Genomic DNA, 17896 nt, shown 5'->3' with positions numbered 1-17896 from the left:
GTTAAACCTTTCCGAGCCAACCCTCAGAGAGACAAAGAAAATCCCAGCTCTGTTTTTAATGAGAGTTCAGGCGGCCAGAAGTTACAAAATGTGGAGGGAAAAAAGAAAGAAAGGATTATTATCATCGCTATTATTACGCCCTTTGTCTTGGTGTATGTAAGCATGTTGGAGATTGTAGGCCGGCTGAATAAGGGCTACATTTAATGTGAGCACTTTATACACTAATAATCTCTTTTTATGCCAACAATCACTCCTACTATGGCAGCATTGCATCAGCTGAGTTGCTTCGAGTGCCCCACCCTGAGCTAGAAACGGCATTTTTCCAAAATCATTAACTATTTACAGTCAGGATCATCAAATCTGACACTTAAAGAACAAAGCTCATCATCTATCACTACTTTTCCCAGAAACGCAATTCTTAATCTGTAATGGGAGCGACATGTTTAGATTTGGACTCATATGGATGAAGTTTATCTTTTTCAAACAACCCTGACTCAGGATTGTCACAGTCCCACAGGAGGTTGTGTCAGTGCTTGAAATGGAGCTGTAGAAAGTGCTCAGCGCCTAAATGCTGACAAAAGTAAACCTTCTCATCTCATCTAAAAAAACTTAAAAAAAAAAAATTAGCAGGCCGTTTGGCCCGAGGCGCTCTGTGCTGTGCCTGATGCAGGAATGACATCCGACTGGTTTGAAGCAGCAGCTAGGCCCACCTACGGAGGGAGTCTCTGCTGAATCCATGCCAAGGTGTTTAAGTGTTGTTTAAGCATGCACTAAAGGACAGAAACGTACTGAATTTGTTTTCCCATACTGACCAGCTAATGCAGCTGCAGTTACAGGACGCTGAATAATTGGATATGCACAGAATAACAAACAAAAGTGTGTCATATTTATGAAAGTCAAGCTAAAAACCCAGTGAACCAATATAGCAACTGCACAAGAAATCACCTAAGAATCTGCAGCCTGAGCGGATATCGGCACAGCAACATGTTGTGTGTGTGTGTGTGTGTGTGTGTGTGTGTGTGTGTGTGTGTGTGTGTGTGTGTGTGTGTGTGTGTGTGTGTGTGTGTGTGTGTGTGGTGAATTTTTGGCAGGTTGTTCCACGTTGTCCGTGTGTGAAAGAGCCACTGCGTAAAACAGGCCTTCTCTTCGTTTCTAAACATTTCCTACTAGCTGGGCGATCTGCTCTGTTCAAATAAAAGGTATTGTCTGCATGTTATGAGAGGACCCCGAGGAGTTAAACTAACAATGGAAATGAAGGCACATTTATAAGGGGGGAAGCTGGAACATCTTTAAGGGAAAACATGTCTCCCTCTGAATTACGTCAGTGCTTCCCAGCTGGTGGACATAAGAAGATTCACTTGTGCTGTCGCCATTCGTTTGTTGAACTGTTTTATGAAGCCCAGCTTCCTAAATTCATCAATAAGCAAATAGAGCATGTACGCATATAACGGTAATGTCTCAAGCCAGAGACAAGTTATGAGCAATGAATTATTTGTGGGCTAAATAAAGTTTTGAGAAAGAAAGGAGAAATTAATTTCTGTCGTTTCGCTTTATTGCGTAAATATTCTTTTGACTGAACAGAGAAAAACTTGGTGATTGATGGACTGGAGCCAGCATGTGCCACACCAAACTTTTAGCGCTGAATCAGAAAATGGAATGTGCGCATAATTAACGTGATTAGCTCCGGTGTGTGGGGATAATAAATATATATCAATACATATATACGGGCATGTCCGGGGATTTTGCCTGCTCACCCTGCAAACCGGTAAACCTCAAAGTCGCACTGTGTTCTCGGTGCCTCCCGCACCTTGTCTTGCTCAGTGATGCCACTAGATGGCGTCTCCCTCACATACTGTGGCCTGAGTTTGAGCGTGGGACTGATCTTCATGTGCCTGACTGTGGCTGTGGAAAAAAGGCAGGTTTTGCTTAGTCATCAAGCTTCTTGGAACAGGTGTTGGCTTCTTTAAGAATTCCCCTGTAGTGCTCTACAACATCACATTCTTAATGAATCAGGGACCGAGTTCACCTCTCTCCCGCAGTTTCTGCTCCACTCTCCCAGCAGCTCACTTTAAAACATTTGGCTGTCGTGTTGTTGGTGGCTCGCTGCTTTTCTCAGAAATGAGTTTACAGCGTAGCTCCTCCCAGATGCCTGCTTCCTCCCTTTGTGTGATAAAGGCTAGCTTTAGGTCGTATTTGCAAGGAAATCCTTGAATCTTTCCAGTGAATCAAAAGTTAAAACCCATGTTTACTGATATTTGGCAGGTGCTTTGCATTTTCACGAGAAGCGAAGCCTGCAGTATTTCTGATCAGCTCTGCTAATTACCGACTGAACTCTTTAATCTGGCAGTTTAGTCTGTCCACTCAGGGTTCAGGGTTCCTTTGAATCTTCTGTTCACTGCACCAGTTTACTTAAAGCATGCACCTGTAAGCGTTTTAAACTTATGCGATGTCATCAGAGAGCTTTTTACATGAATTTGTGCGTGCGTGCGTGTGTGTGTGTGTGTGTGCGTGTGTGTGTGTGTGTGAGGGCTCACACATCTCACCGTGTGCTTGGTACAGAATAGAAAACTCAAGAGTGAAAACTGGTTTGGCCAGCTCGGGCACAAACAGCAAATCAGATTATAAAGAATCGCATTAAAGACACAATGGTGGTTTAAAAAAAGTATAAATACATATATATATATATATATGTATTTTAAAAGATATAGCAGCTTTAAAACCTTACTATCATGTTACACAGAGCACTAATGACCCAACACTGCTCAACAACAAGGTGCTGGAAATAAGGTCATTAACAGAAAACTATTTACTGATCTCAGAGGATTTTGGTTATCCCAAGAAAAACAGCCTAAAGTGTGTCAATTAAACAGCATTTTTGCTTCTGAGACCTTTCCCATCCAAACAAACACTTTTACTTGTTAGAGGAAATAATCACGGCCTGCTGAAATTCGATAGCAATCAAAATAAGTCCTGCTTTCTTTGTTTGGGAAGTCATTCCAGGGAATGTCGCCGTGTGATAAAATTTAGCTATTTTCCCTCAGTGACAGTGAATTTTTTATTTGCCTTTTATGTAAGCTCGAGCTTTTGCAAAGGTTACTGTTTACCCTCTGTTCAAGTTGGAAAGCTCGTCTGTAAGAGTGAGAAAAGACAATGTTTAAATACTATTTCATTCCAGAAGCTTTATCCAAAAACTAGTGTTATGATCATGTAGGTCATATGTGTGTGTGTGTGTGTGTGTGTGTGTGTGTGTGTGTGTGTGTGTGTGTGTGTGTTATGTGTGACTCCTCCCACCAGAGGATGGCTGTGGGTTTTTTCTCTTCTCTATCTCAGGCGTGGACACCTGGGTGTGTCTTACTGGAGTCCAGTGCCTGCTGAGTCGTTGGGTGGAATTCATTCCTGCTCTGGGATTGGATAATTGGTCGATCACCCAGTATATAACCACCAGATGGCAGCCCCTCTCCCAGCCTCCACCACCCAGTAAACAGCTTGTGTGTCTGAATGTTGTTACTTAGATTGTCTTTGCCTAAAAACTTGGTATCAGTAAGTATAAGGTGATGTGTGTGTCTGGGTTAGGGCTTTGCTGTTGTAAATAGATTTGTAAAGTAGCATTTGTGTACCTCTGTCACTGTGCATATATTGTTCAGCAGCCTGGTACGGGTCAGTTTTCTCCTGTTTTTCACTTAGAAGTTTGGGTAAAATTGTCTTTTGGTTGTTTTTTTTTCATAAGGAAGCTTCGGGCCCTTCAGGGATCTTCTGTTTGTTATTCTGGCATTGCTCACTGCCAACATAAATAAATGGCTGCATAGCACTTTGAATGAAAGGTACTCTGTTTTTGCTCTTGGGTGGTGTGTGTGAGTGGGAGGTCACTTTTCTTGTTGTGTTCAATTCACTCCTAGACCAAGAATGGTTTCGATGTGTGTTTGGGACCGTTGTGCTATTGGAACACCCAGTTGTCCCCAAGTTTCTGCCGTCTAGCTGTTGATTAGAGGTGAAGTTGAATTTGGAGCTGGTCCTCCTCCTCCATCATCCACTTTGCGCAACGTACCAGTGCGATGCTGCGTGCTCCACGGTTTGTACAGTGTTCTTAGTTTTGAAAGCCTCACTTTTACTCCTCCAAACATATTTTTTAAGCCTGGAGCCAAATAACTCAATCTTTGTCTCATCTGAGCATAAAACATTTCTCCACGTGGCCGCCTCTCAGTTATTAGCGTCCCACTCATCGTTTCCTGAGGTCAGTTTCGTGATCATTAATAAGCAGTCAGTCATTTTAGTCATTATGCAAATGTACTGCTTAAAGGGTTGGGAAAGCTGCAGTCAGCTGAGACTGAAGAGGTTAATTTTTGAATTTGTTTTTTTTGTAGTTTTGATAGTCGTGTTTTCCTGCTTTCTACAAACCCGTACTGTCCTCACAGAGCTCGTTTTGAATCCGATAAACCAGGCTTGTTAACCACAGTTTGATGCAGCAGTCACTAAAAAATGTAATTCTCCAAATAGTTGCGGCCCCACCTGTGTGGCTGTCGCAGACATTTACACAACCAACAGAGGCTGAAGGCAGCATGTTGGTGTTGAAAGTCTTTAATGGTGGGAAACTGGGAAAACTGAGTGGAGTAAAGATGAGCGATTGCAGGGTCGAGATATTTGAATCCAGCGCTGGATCTGGTGGGCAGAAAAAACAAGCAAACACAAAAATAAATGATGATGTGCAGCGTTCTGCAGAGAAACATTAGTTACTGACAGTCACGTGGAAAACGGTCATGATACCCAAACAAAGTCACAGACCACTGCTCCCATGGTAACAGTCAGGGGCCTCAGGAGGACAGTGAGTCACATCCCAGCACAAACACTTCTCAGGAAGGGTCCAAGCAACATTACAAAAGCCCAAAGCTCATTGGGATTCAAATGTTCCCGTAGTTGTCCGTTTTTAGTGCTACTTACCTCTCCAGCCTTCGATGCCCCCGTCCTAACGTTTTCAAGACGTGTCGCTGCTGTCAGATTCAAGATGCTGTTTTTTTTATGAAATAAAAAGCAAAATGTCTCCGTTTAATCCAGTTTAATCCATGTTCAGTCGTAAATGAGTATGGGTTTATGAGATGTGCAAATCTTAACATTGTTTCTTATTTACATTTTGCACCACCTTAGTTAGAATTGGGCTAGTATTTAAACTGTACAAATAATGAAGGAGGAGGATCCAAACATAGGAAACCAGAGGATGGGGGCATGGCTCTGACATAGCCAAGCTTTCTTTGTGTTCGCTGGATCAATAAAACCTCAATCCAAAACCTTTTTTTATCTTGTGACTTTACAAGTTCATAAATCTTTTTTTTTTTTTGTTCAGTACACTCTCAGTGCTGGCCTTTAATTTCCAGTGTGACAGATGCATATTAGATCTCTGAAACATAGAAGCTGCTGCATTTGAGCAAAGTGATGTGGCCACAAACACTTATTTTCAGACCCAGTGAATCTATGCAAAGTCCTGTGACCATGCGGGGGATTGATCTCAGAATGTTTTAAACTTTAATCAGCTGGACTCAAAGGGTCTGCTGCCAACTGCACAGGCACCACAGGACACTCCTTCAGGTCTTCTGTCAGTGCCCCAAACAGTCAGAGCTTTTCTGACAAGCATGGACCTACAAATTGGTTTAACAGATAAATAATAACTCTTTATTAAAACAAAACAAGAGATTTTTAAATATTTTTATCCTCTTGCTGTAAATTGTGTGAAACTTTTCTTACTTTTAGGGACACTTGTTACACACACAGCTCACACTGGAACCTGCTACCATTGCTGATAGGCACATATTTAAATGCACAGCTACAGATCATCAGCTTTAGACTCTGCATTTCCATTAAATCCTGCTCGTATGTGAATGAGTCACCACATATATGGAGTAAGGCTGATAACTGACAAACACAGTATTGTTATAGTGGGAATAACGTGTGCTTAGATGAAAGGTGACATATTATTCTTCAAGCTGGCATACGCTTTCATCTTGCTGTGAGAATAGAAGGAAGCCTGCTTCTCATCAGACAGGTTCACTTCACTTCAGGCTTTTGTGTTGTGCTGAAGCCAATTCAGATACTTGACGGGTACAAAAAAGCGGGTTTCCTGATATTGTCATCAACCATCTGCTCCCTGCAGGCTCATAACACGACCCCCAGTGACCTTTATTTCCTTGTAAATAAACAATGACCTAAGCAGACTTTTAATAAGTTAATTAATAAATAACCCAAGTGCTAAAGGAAGGATAGACGTGATGTAATTAAGGCAAAGTCAGATGAAATCTGGGACTTGAATTGCAGCAAAATGTTCTGATGAAGCCATATTTCAGGAAAGGGCGGAGCCTGAGCCAATCTAACAGGCGATGCAGGCGACGTGTTTACAAACACGTATCCTGTGAACCAAGTATGCTCAAATAATTTAGTAACTGTCACAGGAAAAATAAAGAGTTTGTTCACGTAAGCACGAGCCTGCTGCTGTGCATCGCAAAGGAAAAGAGTCACAATGAGGATGCTGACATTCAGCGTTTGATTCAAAGACCTTCTTTAACGGATGTTTGGGAATCAAGAACACAGCGCTGTGCAAAGACCTTGAGCCATCCTTCATTCCTCTATATTTGGCTGCCAAAGAGGCATTCTTGCAATTTTTTTAAAGTGGTCTGGAGCAAAGTTTCTCCTGACTTAGCAAACAAGCAATTTTCATTTGTGCCTCTATGTTAGTATCGTCTCTTTGCTGAAAACAAATAATTGGTCTCCATGTTTTAGTTGAATCTATAAAAAATGTCAAAGGGAACACAGTTTGACATTCCCAAAGAGCTATTAGGGGAACACCAGGCCAAAATGTCAGCTCGGTGAGGTCTGCCCTTAAAAAACAAACGAGTGGAGGACAAATGACAAGCCTAAACACGGATCAGCAGCATCTGAAAGTCACAGCCTTACAAAACATGAAAAAGTCCAGCACCGGGGATCCAGTGATTACAGGCTAGCAGGCTTTCAGTGCAAATTCATCTTAAAAACCCATAAAAGAGAAACAACACTATTGTGACTCTCTGAGTGGCTGTAATGAGAATTAGCCAAAGCTTTTACTTTTCCTGTCAACATGACTAATCAGCCAATTCATCTGTGACGGGCTGACAGCTCAGAAACTATGTCCAGCAACTTGACCTGCAGTCTGTTCGACTCAGGGCTGATTAAGCACCGCTAATTGTGGTCTACGTAGATTAAACTGAATCTTGTACTTAAACTACCCTGATGTGATATGGCACATGCAGGGTACACATTCCCCTAATTTGTCGTCATCATAACGACAAATTAGGGGAATCATGTAGGCTAATATTACATTTCTGCAGATTTATAGGCTTAAAAGTTAAGACAGACATCAGACCACAAGAGGAAAATACAGGAATCTTTTTTATTATTTGTTTAAAAAAGAAAAAGAAAAAACTGAACTATTAAAAAAGGACTTTCTGAATTAATTGAAAGAAAATAATAAAGAAATTGTGAATTGATTTCCCATTGGGCTTATTTTGATAGGAGCCTAAGCAAAGAACTGCAAAGCCCATGTGATGTTAAAGCGACTCTTCTTTAGAATAGTCGATGTGTTCCAGTCATCACTTAATGAGCCCAATACCACTTCCTGAAAAAAGTTTTTCCCATCAGCGGCTGCAGGAGGAAAAAGGGGGCCTCACCCTTACGCTTTAAAAACAGGAGGCAGCAGCGCTCTCGCACAAAGGTCTGAGCAACTACGAGGGAGGGACTCCTTTAAATCAGCAACTACTGACTTCAGCGGCCGCTCATCACTGTTCTCCATCTCAAAACAAGTTTCAGGACTTATTAATCAAGTTAACTCTGCTGGATAAGATGGCCACGTCCGGACTGCAGCTCCTCGGCTTTTTTCTCTCACTGGCCGGAGTCGCTGCCACTGTTGCCGCCACTGTTATGGTGGACTGGAAGAAGCTGGTCCAGGGCAAGCACCGCTCCTATGAGGGCTTATGGATGTCCTGCGCTGGTGTCCAAGACAGAATGACCTGTGAAATTTATCAGTCCATCCTGAAACTGCCGAGTAAGTTTGCATCGCACCTACAATCATCTCAAAGCAAGACGCTGCTTTTTGAGGAACCTTCCAGTGAAGTCTTATAATTAGCCCAAAATGTATTTACAGTTACTTCTTTGGATTTTAGCCACCGAGCCATCAGAGAACTAACCGAATCTCTCTCTCTCACCAGTGTAATACAGCTAATATTTCTTACCGATATTTGTGCTTCTGTTTGCTGCAGCTGAGATTCAGGTTACCAGGGCAGTGCTGCCCGTCAGCCTCCTTCTCTCTGCTCTGGCTGTACTCATCTCCACAGTGGGGATGAAGTGCACCCACTTCATGGATAGTGTGCCCAAGAGCAAATCCATGACAGCGATGATCGGAGGAATCACGTTCATACTTTCAGGTGTGTCCCAAAGCCTGCGCTCAGACTGAAGTACTCTACAGAAGTCATAATTAAGATAGCACCTGAGAGTGATTGTTATTGGTCAGTAGTGAACAGGTGGGTCAGGATCCATGAGTGCTGGAATGATGAAATATGCTTTCTTTGATTAGGAGTATTGACCATCATCATCACCTCCTGGTTTGTCAACATGGTTCTCTCTTACAGTGGACACAAGCTGTTTAGGTACTGCCATCAAGACACCCACACACACACACACACACACACACACACGTATGCATACACATTGTAAATAAACACGCAGTGTGCTAATGTTGATCTGCTCTTTTTGGCAGACCTGAGTTTGGTAATGCCGTGTTTGTGAGCTGGGTTGGTGGACTCCTCACTGCGGCTGGTGGTGCTTTCCTGAGCTGTCGGAGATGCTGGAGGACAAACCCTCCAGTGTCCATGAGCTCCAGCCACCTTCTTTCTACCAATCACTCCAAGTCCAACTACGTCTAGTGAAAAAGGCCACAAGAACCTCAAGAAGGAGCAAGTTTCCCTTTGTGGATTATTTAAAGAATACGTTCATTCACTGAGAGCCCTTTGAGATCGGAGTGAGGATCGCTCTGTGGGAAACGCCTTTGAATCTCCTTTGTCCTGGGTTTAAATGCCACCACAGCACTGGTTTCTCCTGCTGTAAAGATGTCAAGGTTCAAAGTTTAAGTCTAAAAAGTCCACAATTCTATAAATATACAAATGACCCTGTCAGGTAGAGTTTCTTCATAATAGCACCGAAGACGAACAGTTTTTAATAGTTTCAAGTGTGGCCACGTGTAAAGTGGAGACGGTGTACTCTCCGATACTTTTCCTATATACGGATTTGTTTGTGTGTGTTTTATGTGTTTATTTGTATCTGTGAAGCTTCCCCTAGTCAGATAACATTTTGTATCAACATTTTGTATATTTTGAGAAGAAAAATAAAATAATTTTGTTTTTTATAATCTGTGTTTTCCTGTTTTTAATTAGCCACACAGGCTAACTTTCTGCTGTACCTGACAGGTCGACGCTACATGAAATCAACAAATCAGAAGCAAGTGAGCAGAACTGAAAGACAGAAACACGTGCAATAAAGCACATACCCATATGAAATATTAATGCAGTTAAAGCATCTATAGAAACTCACCAAGACAAAAATACATCATCATTTTGATAGATAATAACCACCAACCAAGATTCTTCTTATTATTATTAACTGATAAAGTTCAGATCATTAAGAGATGTTTTTAAACAGCATCCTAATGTGAACCTAATGTTACTCTGGCGAGGTGACGTGGATGGAGAAGCGTATCTCAGACCTGACCAGCGGTCCCGTTCCCACAGCACCAAAGGATCGTTCACCGGGGATATCAGCTGCTGTCAAACAGATGCGCCGCCATACGTTTAATGTGAGCACAAAACTGCATTTGTTTGAGTATAAAAGGCATAAACGTCCATAAGACTTGTTTACTGTAACCAGGCAGCACTTATCTTAAGCGCCGCCGTGTACAAGTAATGATGTCATACTTTCCTTCCTTTCATAGATACTGTCATTAAGCCCATTACTCCAGACCATTAGGACCATGTAAGAGTTGCCAAGGTCGCTCGCAGAGAAACCTACTTATTGCATTACATTCAGTCAGCATTTCAGAGACATTAGTGGGTAAGACCAACCGTTTAAGATAAGCACTGCCATTGTTTAGAAAGTAAGTGATAATTGATGAGATTTGACTATAAACTCCATTTTCAGGAGGCAAATGCACAAAAACAGAAGCTGTTTACTGACCTGACTTTGGTTCATGTTTTGTCATGAGACTGGGCTGCGTTCCGAGTGTGATGGATACGCGAATGCCTCGTTCGATTAAATAATTAGGAAGAGTGAGAATATTAACACAGGTGAGTGTTCGTTTGCTTCAACAATGGGTTTGTGAGTCACGGTGGGAAGAAATTAGCTCACGCTTCACTCGAAACATAACAAAAAGCGGATGTGGACGTGAGTGGGTGCAGGCCGTGTCTGGGAGCGACTGTGCTGCTCCGATGCTGATTGTGACACAGCCTTCCTGAACTGTCACAAAGTAAAATGGGATCAAACAAACCAGTTAATGGATATTTGATGTTACTGTGCTCATTTGTTAGTGTCTAACTCGACTGCTGAGAACAACAATTTTAATCACATCAGTAGTTTTATTCTATAGAGAGCACAGGACTGGACAGCTTGCTGTTACTTGTCGTTACTCCAATAAATAAATAAATGTCCTCCACCCAAATTTCACTACAGGAACACCGATAAGTAATCCAATGAAACTGCCCCTTGTTCAATACTAGCAGAGCTAACTGATCACATGACTAATTCTGTGGCCATTTGGTGCCACCTTGTTGCATTTGTATTGTGAAGCATTCCTGTTTTACAACTGCTCTGTGGCGAGGTGTGGTTTGTGGCTCAGCTGCAGGGGAGGGTGGACCAGCGGGTGTAGGTGTGGCCCCCACAGATGACCCTCCATCATTCCTTTCCTATTTGAGTAGCTGCCGGGCCCAGAGGGAGGTGGAGAGCAGGGCGGAGCTGTGTGCTGGGCACCGTAAATAATCACTCACGTATCCTGCAGAGCTGCGTGTCACACGAAGCTTTACTGTTTGTGATTAACGAGGCTACAAACCTCTTTCAGTGAGTCATAATTACATCTGATCTAACTGATTAATCATTACTTAAAAGTGTCTCTTCTAAATTTTAAAGAGCTTTCCACATCTATAATGGAGGAACACTTTAAAACATAGAGATTTTTAAATAAGGGACATATATGTGTGTGTGTGTGTGTGTAGGTTAGACACACAGCAGATGCTTCTTAAGGCCGTGGGAAGCTGCTGTGGTGAAGGACCTTCATGTACATCTGCTATATACAGTTTAACTTAGCTTCAGTTGTTTTATTGTAATTATTTATTTTCAAACAAGTATTTAATAGTGGGTAAAGTGGATCTTTGGGTCAGTTGTGTCCCTGCCCAGAGTGGGCCCCCACACTTGTAAACCCATGAAAAAGTGAATTTTCAGTTTCTTAATGAGTCTTTGAAAACCAGCGAGCCCTTTCAGATATTCAGAAACCACAAGCTGCTCCTGCAGGCTCACTGCCCAGGTGTGCTGTGTCTGTTTCTGTGCAGGCACGAGTGCAGACGGCTTATCGGGGTAACATGTGGATGTTAAGAGGTTTTGTCTTTATCGCAGATGGTTACATGTCCTCAGACATCAACGTTATTTTTTTTCCAACTGTGTCATGTACATATCACATACATGCACAACCAGTGTATGACAGCTTCTATGACTGGTGCTCCTCAACGCTTACTGGCATGTCTACAGCTGGTTGTTTAAATTCAATGGACTGGATGTCAGAAAGACAAACATCTGTCTATGTAAAGGCTCACAACAAACAACAACAAACAAACAAATAATGAAATGATATTTTATAATGATTGCGAAGACACATGTTTGAAATGTTTGAAATAAAAATGAACTGAACTGAACTGAACTGAACGTCAAAGTGAAAACTAAACTGTGGAACTGAGAAAATCATCTGATCAGACAGGTGAGATGGAGCTCCTCAATATTTCCTCCTGAGGATCCAGGAACAAGAATTTAACTTTGGTGTGATTTCCTTCCTGTTTACCACCCAAACACTCCAGATGTCAGTGGTAAGCCCAGGATCTGTTTAGTGCATCAGGACTTAGACCAACCAAAACCAGGACTTAGATATAGACCAAAAACAAATTTCCATTACAGAGGACAAAAATGAATGGGCTGGTTCTCAGGTACAGCTTCACCTACAGGTGAGTGAGCTCCGTGGTTTTAGCGCCATCTACTGACACAATCCATACATAAATTCATCCACACATGAGGATGAACTTTCCTTCAGGCTGTTTAAAGACAATTTGAAACATATTCCAATAATGTATAAATATCAACCAAACAGACACATAGAAAGTGTCCACACACACACACACACACACACACACACACACACACACACACACATAAAGCTCATTGGCACTGGCCACCTGTGAAATACAAAACTGTTCCCTTTAAAAATGTATTATTTGTTTTCAAAAGCTTTTGACGCCACATCCCGCCAAAAGGTCACTGAGGTCAGCCTCCCAACAACATCCTGCCCAGCTTCACACTGTGAACATTTTGTTGAAGCTCTTTTATTTCTACTTTTGCTGATTTTATTAGACTCATTTGTCAATCCTGGTTTTTGCTGTTTTATTCATTCATAAAAACTATTTCATTATTGAAATGTTTTGCTTTTCATTTCCATCATGTTTACGTTTCTTTGTTTCTCTTCTTTTTTGAGACCTACATGACTTTTATTCATAATAAGCAGGCTCATTATAAACAGTCAGAATGTCCACACAGTGAATTCTTTGCCTGAGAGTTGAATCATAGTCGGGGCAGACGTGGTCCAGACGTCCCAGCCCCCCATGGAGGGAGGGACTGAATCAAGCCTGGAATCAAATGTTTGTTTCAGTTTATCAATTTGCATTTTATAAACGTCATAACCCACTCAACCAAGGTGATGTAATTTTAGTGTTACAGTTTGATAAACACAAATAAGTTCATACACTCTGTTACCAGGATTATTACATTATTCACAGTGATGATGGAGCGCCCTGATGATCTAGTTTGACCTCTGCCAATACCAGTCCTGTGTACTTTATTATAGTGGAGGGTCTGTCTGCGTAGAGGATCGCTAGCATGAAGACAGATTTTAAAAAATGGTAAAACCAATGAAAGCTTCAGTTTGATTCTCCAAGCAAAACTCGCTTAACCATGAAGTAATAACAGACTACAGTGTGGCGTTAAATGAAGGTTAAAAAGTGTCAAACTGTGCAGACCTTTGTGTCGAGTTCTTGCTGCAGTTATTTGTTATATGTAAAAATAAGTAATGATAAAAGACATGGCTCCCAAACAGAAGAGCCTGTTGGGCACAAAAACAGCTTTCCTGATACTGTCACCAACATCTTCTGCCTGCAGGCAACAACAAAAGAAACTTCCTTGGAAATAAGATTTGACTCAAGCAGACCTTGCAAGTAAAACTTAACAATGCTGGAAAGAAAAAAAGAATAATAAATAAGTTAAGTGGCACATTCAGATGGAATCTGTAACTTTAATTGCAGCAAAATGTTTGTGCTTATTTCAGGAAAGGCTGGACCCTGATCCAATCTAACAGGCACGGCAAATGTTAACAAACAGGCATCCTGTGAACCAAATATGGTCAGATAATTTGGTAACTGCTGAAGTAAATGAAGAGTTTGTTCACGTAAGCGCGGGCTTGCTGCGTTAAACGGAGGAAAGGAATGACAATGAGGACGCTGACGTTCAACTGTTTGGTTGAAAGATCCTCTTTAATGGATCTCATGGGATTAAGAACGTACAGTAGTGTGCACTGTAAATTGTGCTTGTGCAACACATTATCAGTTGAAGCATACAAGACAGAAGTTACAGAATAAATTCCCCAAATGTTTGCATGTGTAAGATGTGCTGCCTTATTCTAACTCTGCTTATTTTCTTCATTCACTGTGAAATTATACTTAAAAATGTAGATCTCAGCGCTGTTTAAATCATGCAAAGCTTAAAGTTTAAAGTATGTCTTGTACTGTACATAAACCCAAACATGCATCCAATAATTACATATTAAAACCCATTAGATAACACTACTGTGACTGTGCAACTGTAATGACAGTCAGCCTTTATTTTTCCTGTTTACATGACTAATCAGGTCATTGTTGTGTGATGGGCTCACAGTTTAGTTCCCTGCACGTAACCTGTTGCCGGCTCATATAGGTGCAGGTTAAATGCACGAGGCGTGCGCCACACCGGAAGCAAATTTTTGATGCAAAGTGAAACCGTGCAGAAAAATCAGATTTCATTTGCATCGATCTTGAAATCCAAACTCGTGTCTGTGCTCTTTGAGACCCAGTTTCATCATCAGGCCAGATTTACAGAAAGATATTAAATGCTAAATATTAAACTTCTACTCATGGTGGTCATCAGGAGGGCTCATCCAAAGACCACAAGAGGAATCTTTTTCATTTTTGTTCAAAAATGTTATGGCGGTCTTTCCCTAGAATAGTCAGTGTGACCTATGTTATCATCATTAGTTAATTAGCAAGATAAGACTTCCTGGAACATTTTCTTCCCATCAACGGCTGCAGGAGGAAAAAGGGATCTAGAGCGTGACGCATCTTGGACTTTAAAAACAGGAGGCAGCAGCGCTCACGCATAACGGTCTGAGCAACTACGAGTGACTACTGACTTCAGCGGCACTCATCACTGTTTCAGATCATTTGCACATTCCCGAAGAATTTTCGGGACTCGTCGATTAAGTGAACTCCTCTGCTGGATAAGATGGCCGCATCTGGATTACAGCTCCTCGGCTTTTTTCTCTCACTGGTCGGAGTCGCTGCCACTGCTGCCGCCACTGTTATGGTGGACTGGAAGAAACTGGTCCAGGGCAAGCACCGCTCCTATGAGGGCTTATGGATGTCCTGTGGTGGAGTCCAAGACAGAGCCACCTGTGAAATTTACCATTCCTTTATCAAACTGCCAGGTAAGTTTGGATTGCACCCCAGCTTACAACACGGGACTTTAATTAGTCAGAAATGTCTTTCTTTTTGACAAAGTAAAAATGTTCGTTACTTCCAGCTTTTTGTTGAGCTTTTGCAAGGAAAAATGTTCTAAAACTGATATTTAATGTATAATCTACATTTACAGTTTACCAAACGTTCCCATATTTGTGCTTCTGTTTACTTTAGATGAGATTCAAGCAACCAGGATAGCGTTGCCACTCAGCCTCTTCCTCTCTGCTCTGGCAATGCTCGTCTCCACAGTGGGGATGAAGTGCACCCACTTCATGGACGGTGCCTCGCAGAGCAAATCTGTGACAGCAATGATTGGAGGAATCATGTTCATGCTCTCAGGTGTGTTCAGATCTAAACTAACACGTGAAACCAAAATTAAATGAGTGGCGAGACGACTGATGGATTCATAACAACGGGCTTTTAAAATGATTGTCAGCTGCAGTGATGGACGATATCATGTGCTTTCTTTGATTAGGTTTATTGACCATCATCATCACCTCCTGGTTTGTCAAAGTTGTTCTTCAGAACTTTTATGATTCCCCTCCTCTAATCAGGTACAGCTGACACATATCATCACCCATGAACCCTGTAAGCAAACATGCAGCGCGCTAAGTTAGTGTTTATTTGCTCTCTCTGGCAGATCTGAGTTTGGTAATGCCGTGTTTGTGAGCTGGGCCGGTGGACTCCTCACTCTGACTGGCGGTGCTTTCCTGAGCTGTCGCAGATGCGCGACCACGTCCTCAATGTCCATAAGCTCCAGCCGCCTGCTTCCCACCAGTGATCCAAAGTCCAACTACGTCTAGTTGAAGAAAAAACTTTCTACAGTCACTGAATAACGAGGTCTTATCAGGATCGGTCGTCGTGTGTTTTTTCCCCGGTGTAAAGATGTGAAGGTTCAACATTTAAATTTCTTCTGTAATTACAGATTTATGTTTGTGAAGGACCCTGCCATCCTGCTGTACACTTATAAAGTCATCAAGTTTATAATAAGCTTTAAAGAAGATTTGCTTTCATAGTTTGAAGTGTGGCCATAAAGTGCAGACGGTGTACTTTCTGTTGTACTTTGTAGATCTGTTTGTGTGTGTAAAGTATGTTCATTTTGGAACTTGTCATTTTTTTTTATTGTTTGCATAATTAAATAAAAAAATTTTTTTGTTTTTTTTCCTGTGTTTGATAATTGATATTGAAAGCTTGAACATTTTAAAAAGGCGCCTTTGTGAAGACAGAAGCTTCAAACTTTATATGAAGTTACTTAAGTTTGTTATTTATTATTAGATGCTAACAAAAAGAACAAAAATCCACTAACATGAAGCCACTGCAAGACTGTATTTTTAATACAAGGAGAATTTGGAGGTTGTGCTATACATGCAACAATACAAAAGCATCATTTATCAGCTGTGTACGTTTCAGTAGTCTGTAGTCTGACCAGCATCATCCTCTACACTGTTGCATGCTGGGGCGGCAGGTTAAGTGTCGCAGGTGCCAACAAACTCAATAAACTGATTTGCACGGCCAGGAATGCTGAGGGGATGGAGCTAAGGTGGTGTCAGAGAGGCGGATGTTGTCCAAGATAAGGACAATGCTAGACAATACATCCCACCCACTCCATGACGTGCTGGCCAGTCACAGGAGCACGCTCAGCGAGACACTGAGATTACCCAAATGCACCACTGAGCAACACAGGAAATGATTCCTGTACAGCTCCTCCATCTAATGAGCAGTCACACTGCAGTAGTCGTACACCCGTCATCGTGCACATCCTCTGCAGAGAAAATAACAAAGCTTTACAGTTTGGTACGAGGGCGCCTCGATTTCAACCATATAAATTGAACTTGTGTTATATACAGGGATATTTATAATTGTTTTGTTACATTTTGTAACTTTCATTATTTATTCAGTTTCGTTCTGACTGTCTTGGTATGTGGTCGCATAATTTATATTATTCTGATTCCAGTTTTCAGTAATACTCAGTCTGCATGCTAACCACCACAGCTGTAAATTAAACACAGTGCCATAAGTTTAACATGTGTTCAGAGTTTGCTTTAACATACATAAACTGCATTTGGTTGAATATAAAAGGCATAAAAGTCCATAAGAGTTTGTTGTTTGCTGTATCCAGGCAGCAGTTATCTTAAACGCCACAGTGTACAAGTAATGAGTGCCTTTTCTCCAGTGTATTAGTTTCCTTCCTTTCATACACTGTCATTAAATCCATTACTGTACACCAGGAGCGTTGACAGGGTTGCTCTCAGACTAGACAAATTATTGGAATGACAGTAAGAAACCTACTTCCATTCAGTCTGCATTTCATAGTCATTCGTGTGTAAAACCAACCATTTAAGATAAGCACCACGTGAAAACTTGCAGTGATCATAACTCTGTGTGGGCAAATATGCAAGAGGAAGATCGAAGGATAAATACATGCTTTGATTTGATCATTTGCACTCGGAGAGAAGAGTGAAATTGATTATTGGCAAATACACATTTGCTCCATTAGTGAGTTTCTGATTTGTGGAAACAAATGATCTCGCTCCTCACTTGAAACATAACAAAACGCGGATGTGGATTTAAGTGGATGCAGACTCTGGTGGGAGTGGCCGTGTGCCACTCAGATTCTGATTATGTCCAACCCTTCCTGAACTGTCAGCAAAAGAATAACAGAAAGAAAGCAGTCGTCATATCTAATCACTGCCCTAACTCTCTGTGGCTAAAATTTAACAAGGTGCTGAAAACATTTTGGCCATTATTGGCACGATACCATCGCACAGCTGCTGTAGATCCATGATGCAAATGACTGCATCCTAAAGGTGCTCTGCTGG

The 17896-nt window shown here is 41.6% G+C and overlaps 2 protein-coding genes across 2 annotated transcripts; both read left to right on the top strand.

The window, feature by feature from the left end:
* The first annotated feature begins 7717 nt into the window (after positions 1–7717).
* LOC116324500 (claudin-19-like) lies at positions 7718–9386 on the top strand. The gene is made up of 4 exons (XM_031745109.2): positions 7718–8059; positions 8274–8438; positions 8588–8660; positions 8771–9386. The coding sequence occupies exons 1-4, from the start codon at positions 7858–7860 to the stop codon at positions 8934–8936; spliced, it is 606 nt and encodes a 201-aa protein (XP_031600969.2). The 5' UTR covers positions 7718–7857; the 3' UTR covers positions 8937–9386.
* A 5309-nt stretch (positions 9387–14695) lies between these two features.
* Positions 14696–17032, top strand: LOC116324510 (claudin-7-like). Its single transcript, XM_031745121.2, has 4 exons — positions 14696–15046; positions 15252–15416; positions 15553–15631; positions 15718–17032. The coding sequence occupies exons 1-4, from the start codon at positions 14845–14847 to the stop codon at positions 15878–15880; spliced, it is 609 nt and encodes a 202-aa protein (XP_031600981.1). The 5' UTR covers positions 14696–14844; the 3' UTR covers positions 15881–17032.
* The last annotated feature ends 864 nt before the right edge of the window (positions 17033–17896 follow it).

The sequence above is a fragment of the Oreochromis aureus genome, linkage group 23 (assembly GCF_013358895.1).
Source record: "Oreochromis aureus strain Israel breed Guangdong linkage group 23, ZZ_aureus, whole genome shotgun sequence".
Taxonomy (NCBI): domain Eukaryota; kingdom Metazoa; phylum Chordata; class Actinopteri; order Cichliformes; family Cichlidae; genus Oreochromis; species Oreochromis aureus.
Note: the sequence above shows the minus strand (reverse complement) of the source record. Positions and strands in the feature narration are given on the sequence as shown.

Coding starts and splice junctions, on each gene's coding strand:
- LOC116324500 (XM_031745109.2), top strand. CDS start 7,858: ATGGCCACGTCCGGACTGCAGCTCCTCGGCTTTTTTCTCTCACTGGCC. Junction 8,060..8,273: donor GTCCATCCTGAAACTGCCGA/GTAAGTTTGCAT, acceptor TGTTTGCTGCAG/CTGAGATTCAGGTTACCAGG. Junction 8,661..8,770: donor AGTGGACACAAGCTGTTTAG/GTACTGCCATCA, acceptor TCTTTTTGGCAG/ACCTGAGTTTGGTAATGCCG.
- LOC116324510 (XM_031745121.2), top strand. CDS start 14,845: ATGGCCGCATCTGGATTACAGCTCCTCGGCTTTTTTCTCTCACTGGTC. Junction 15,047..15,251: donor TTCCTTTATCAAACTGCCAG/GTAAGTTTGGAT, acceptor TGTTTACTTTAG/ATGAGATTCAAGCAACCAGG. Junction 15,417..15,552: donor AATCATGTTCATGCTCTCAG/GTGTGTTCAGAT, acceptor TTCTTTGATTAG/GTTTATTGACCATCATCATC.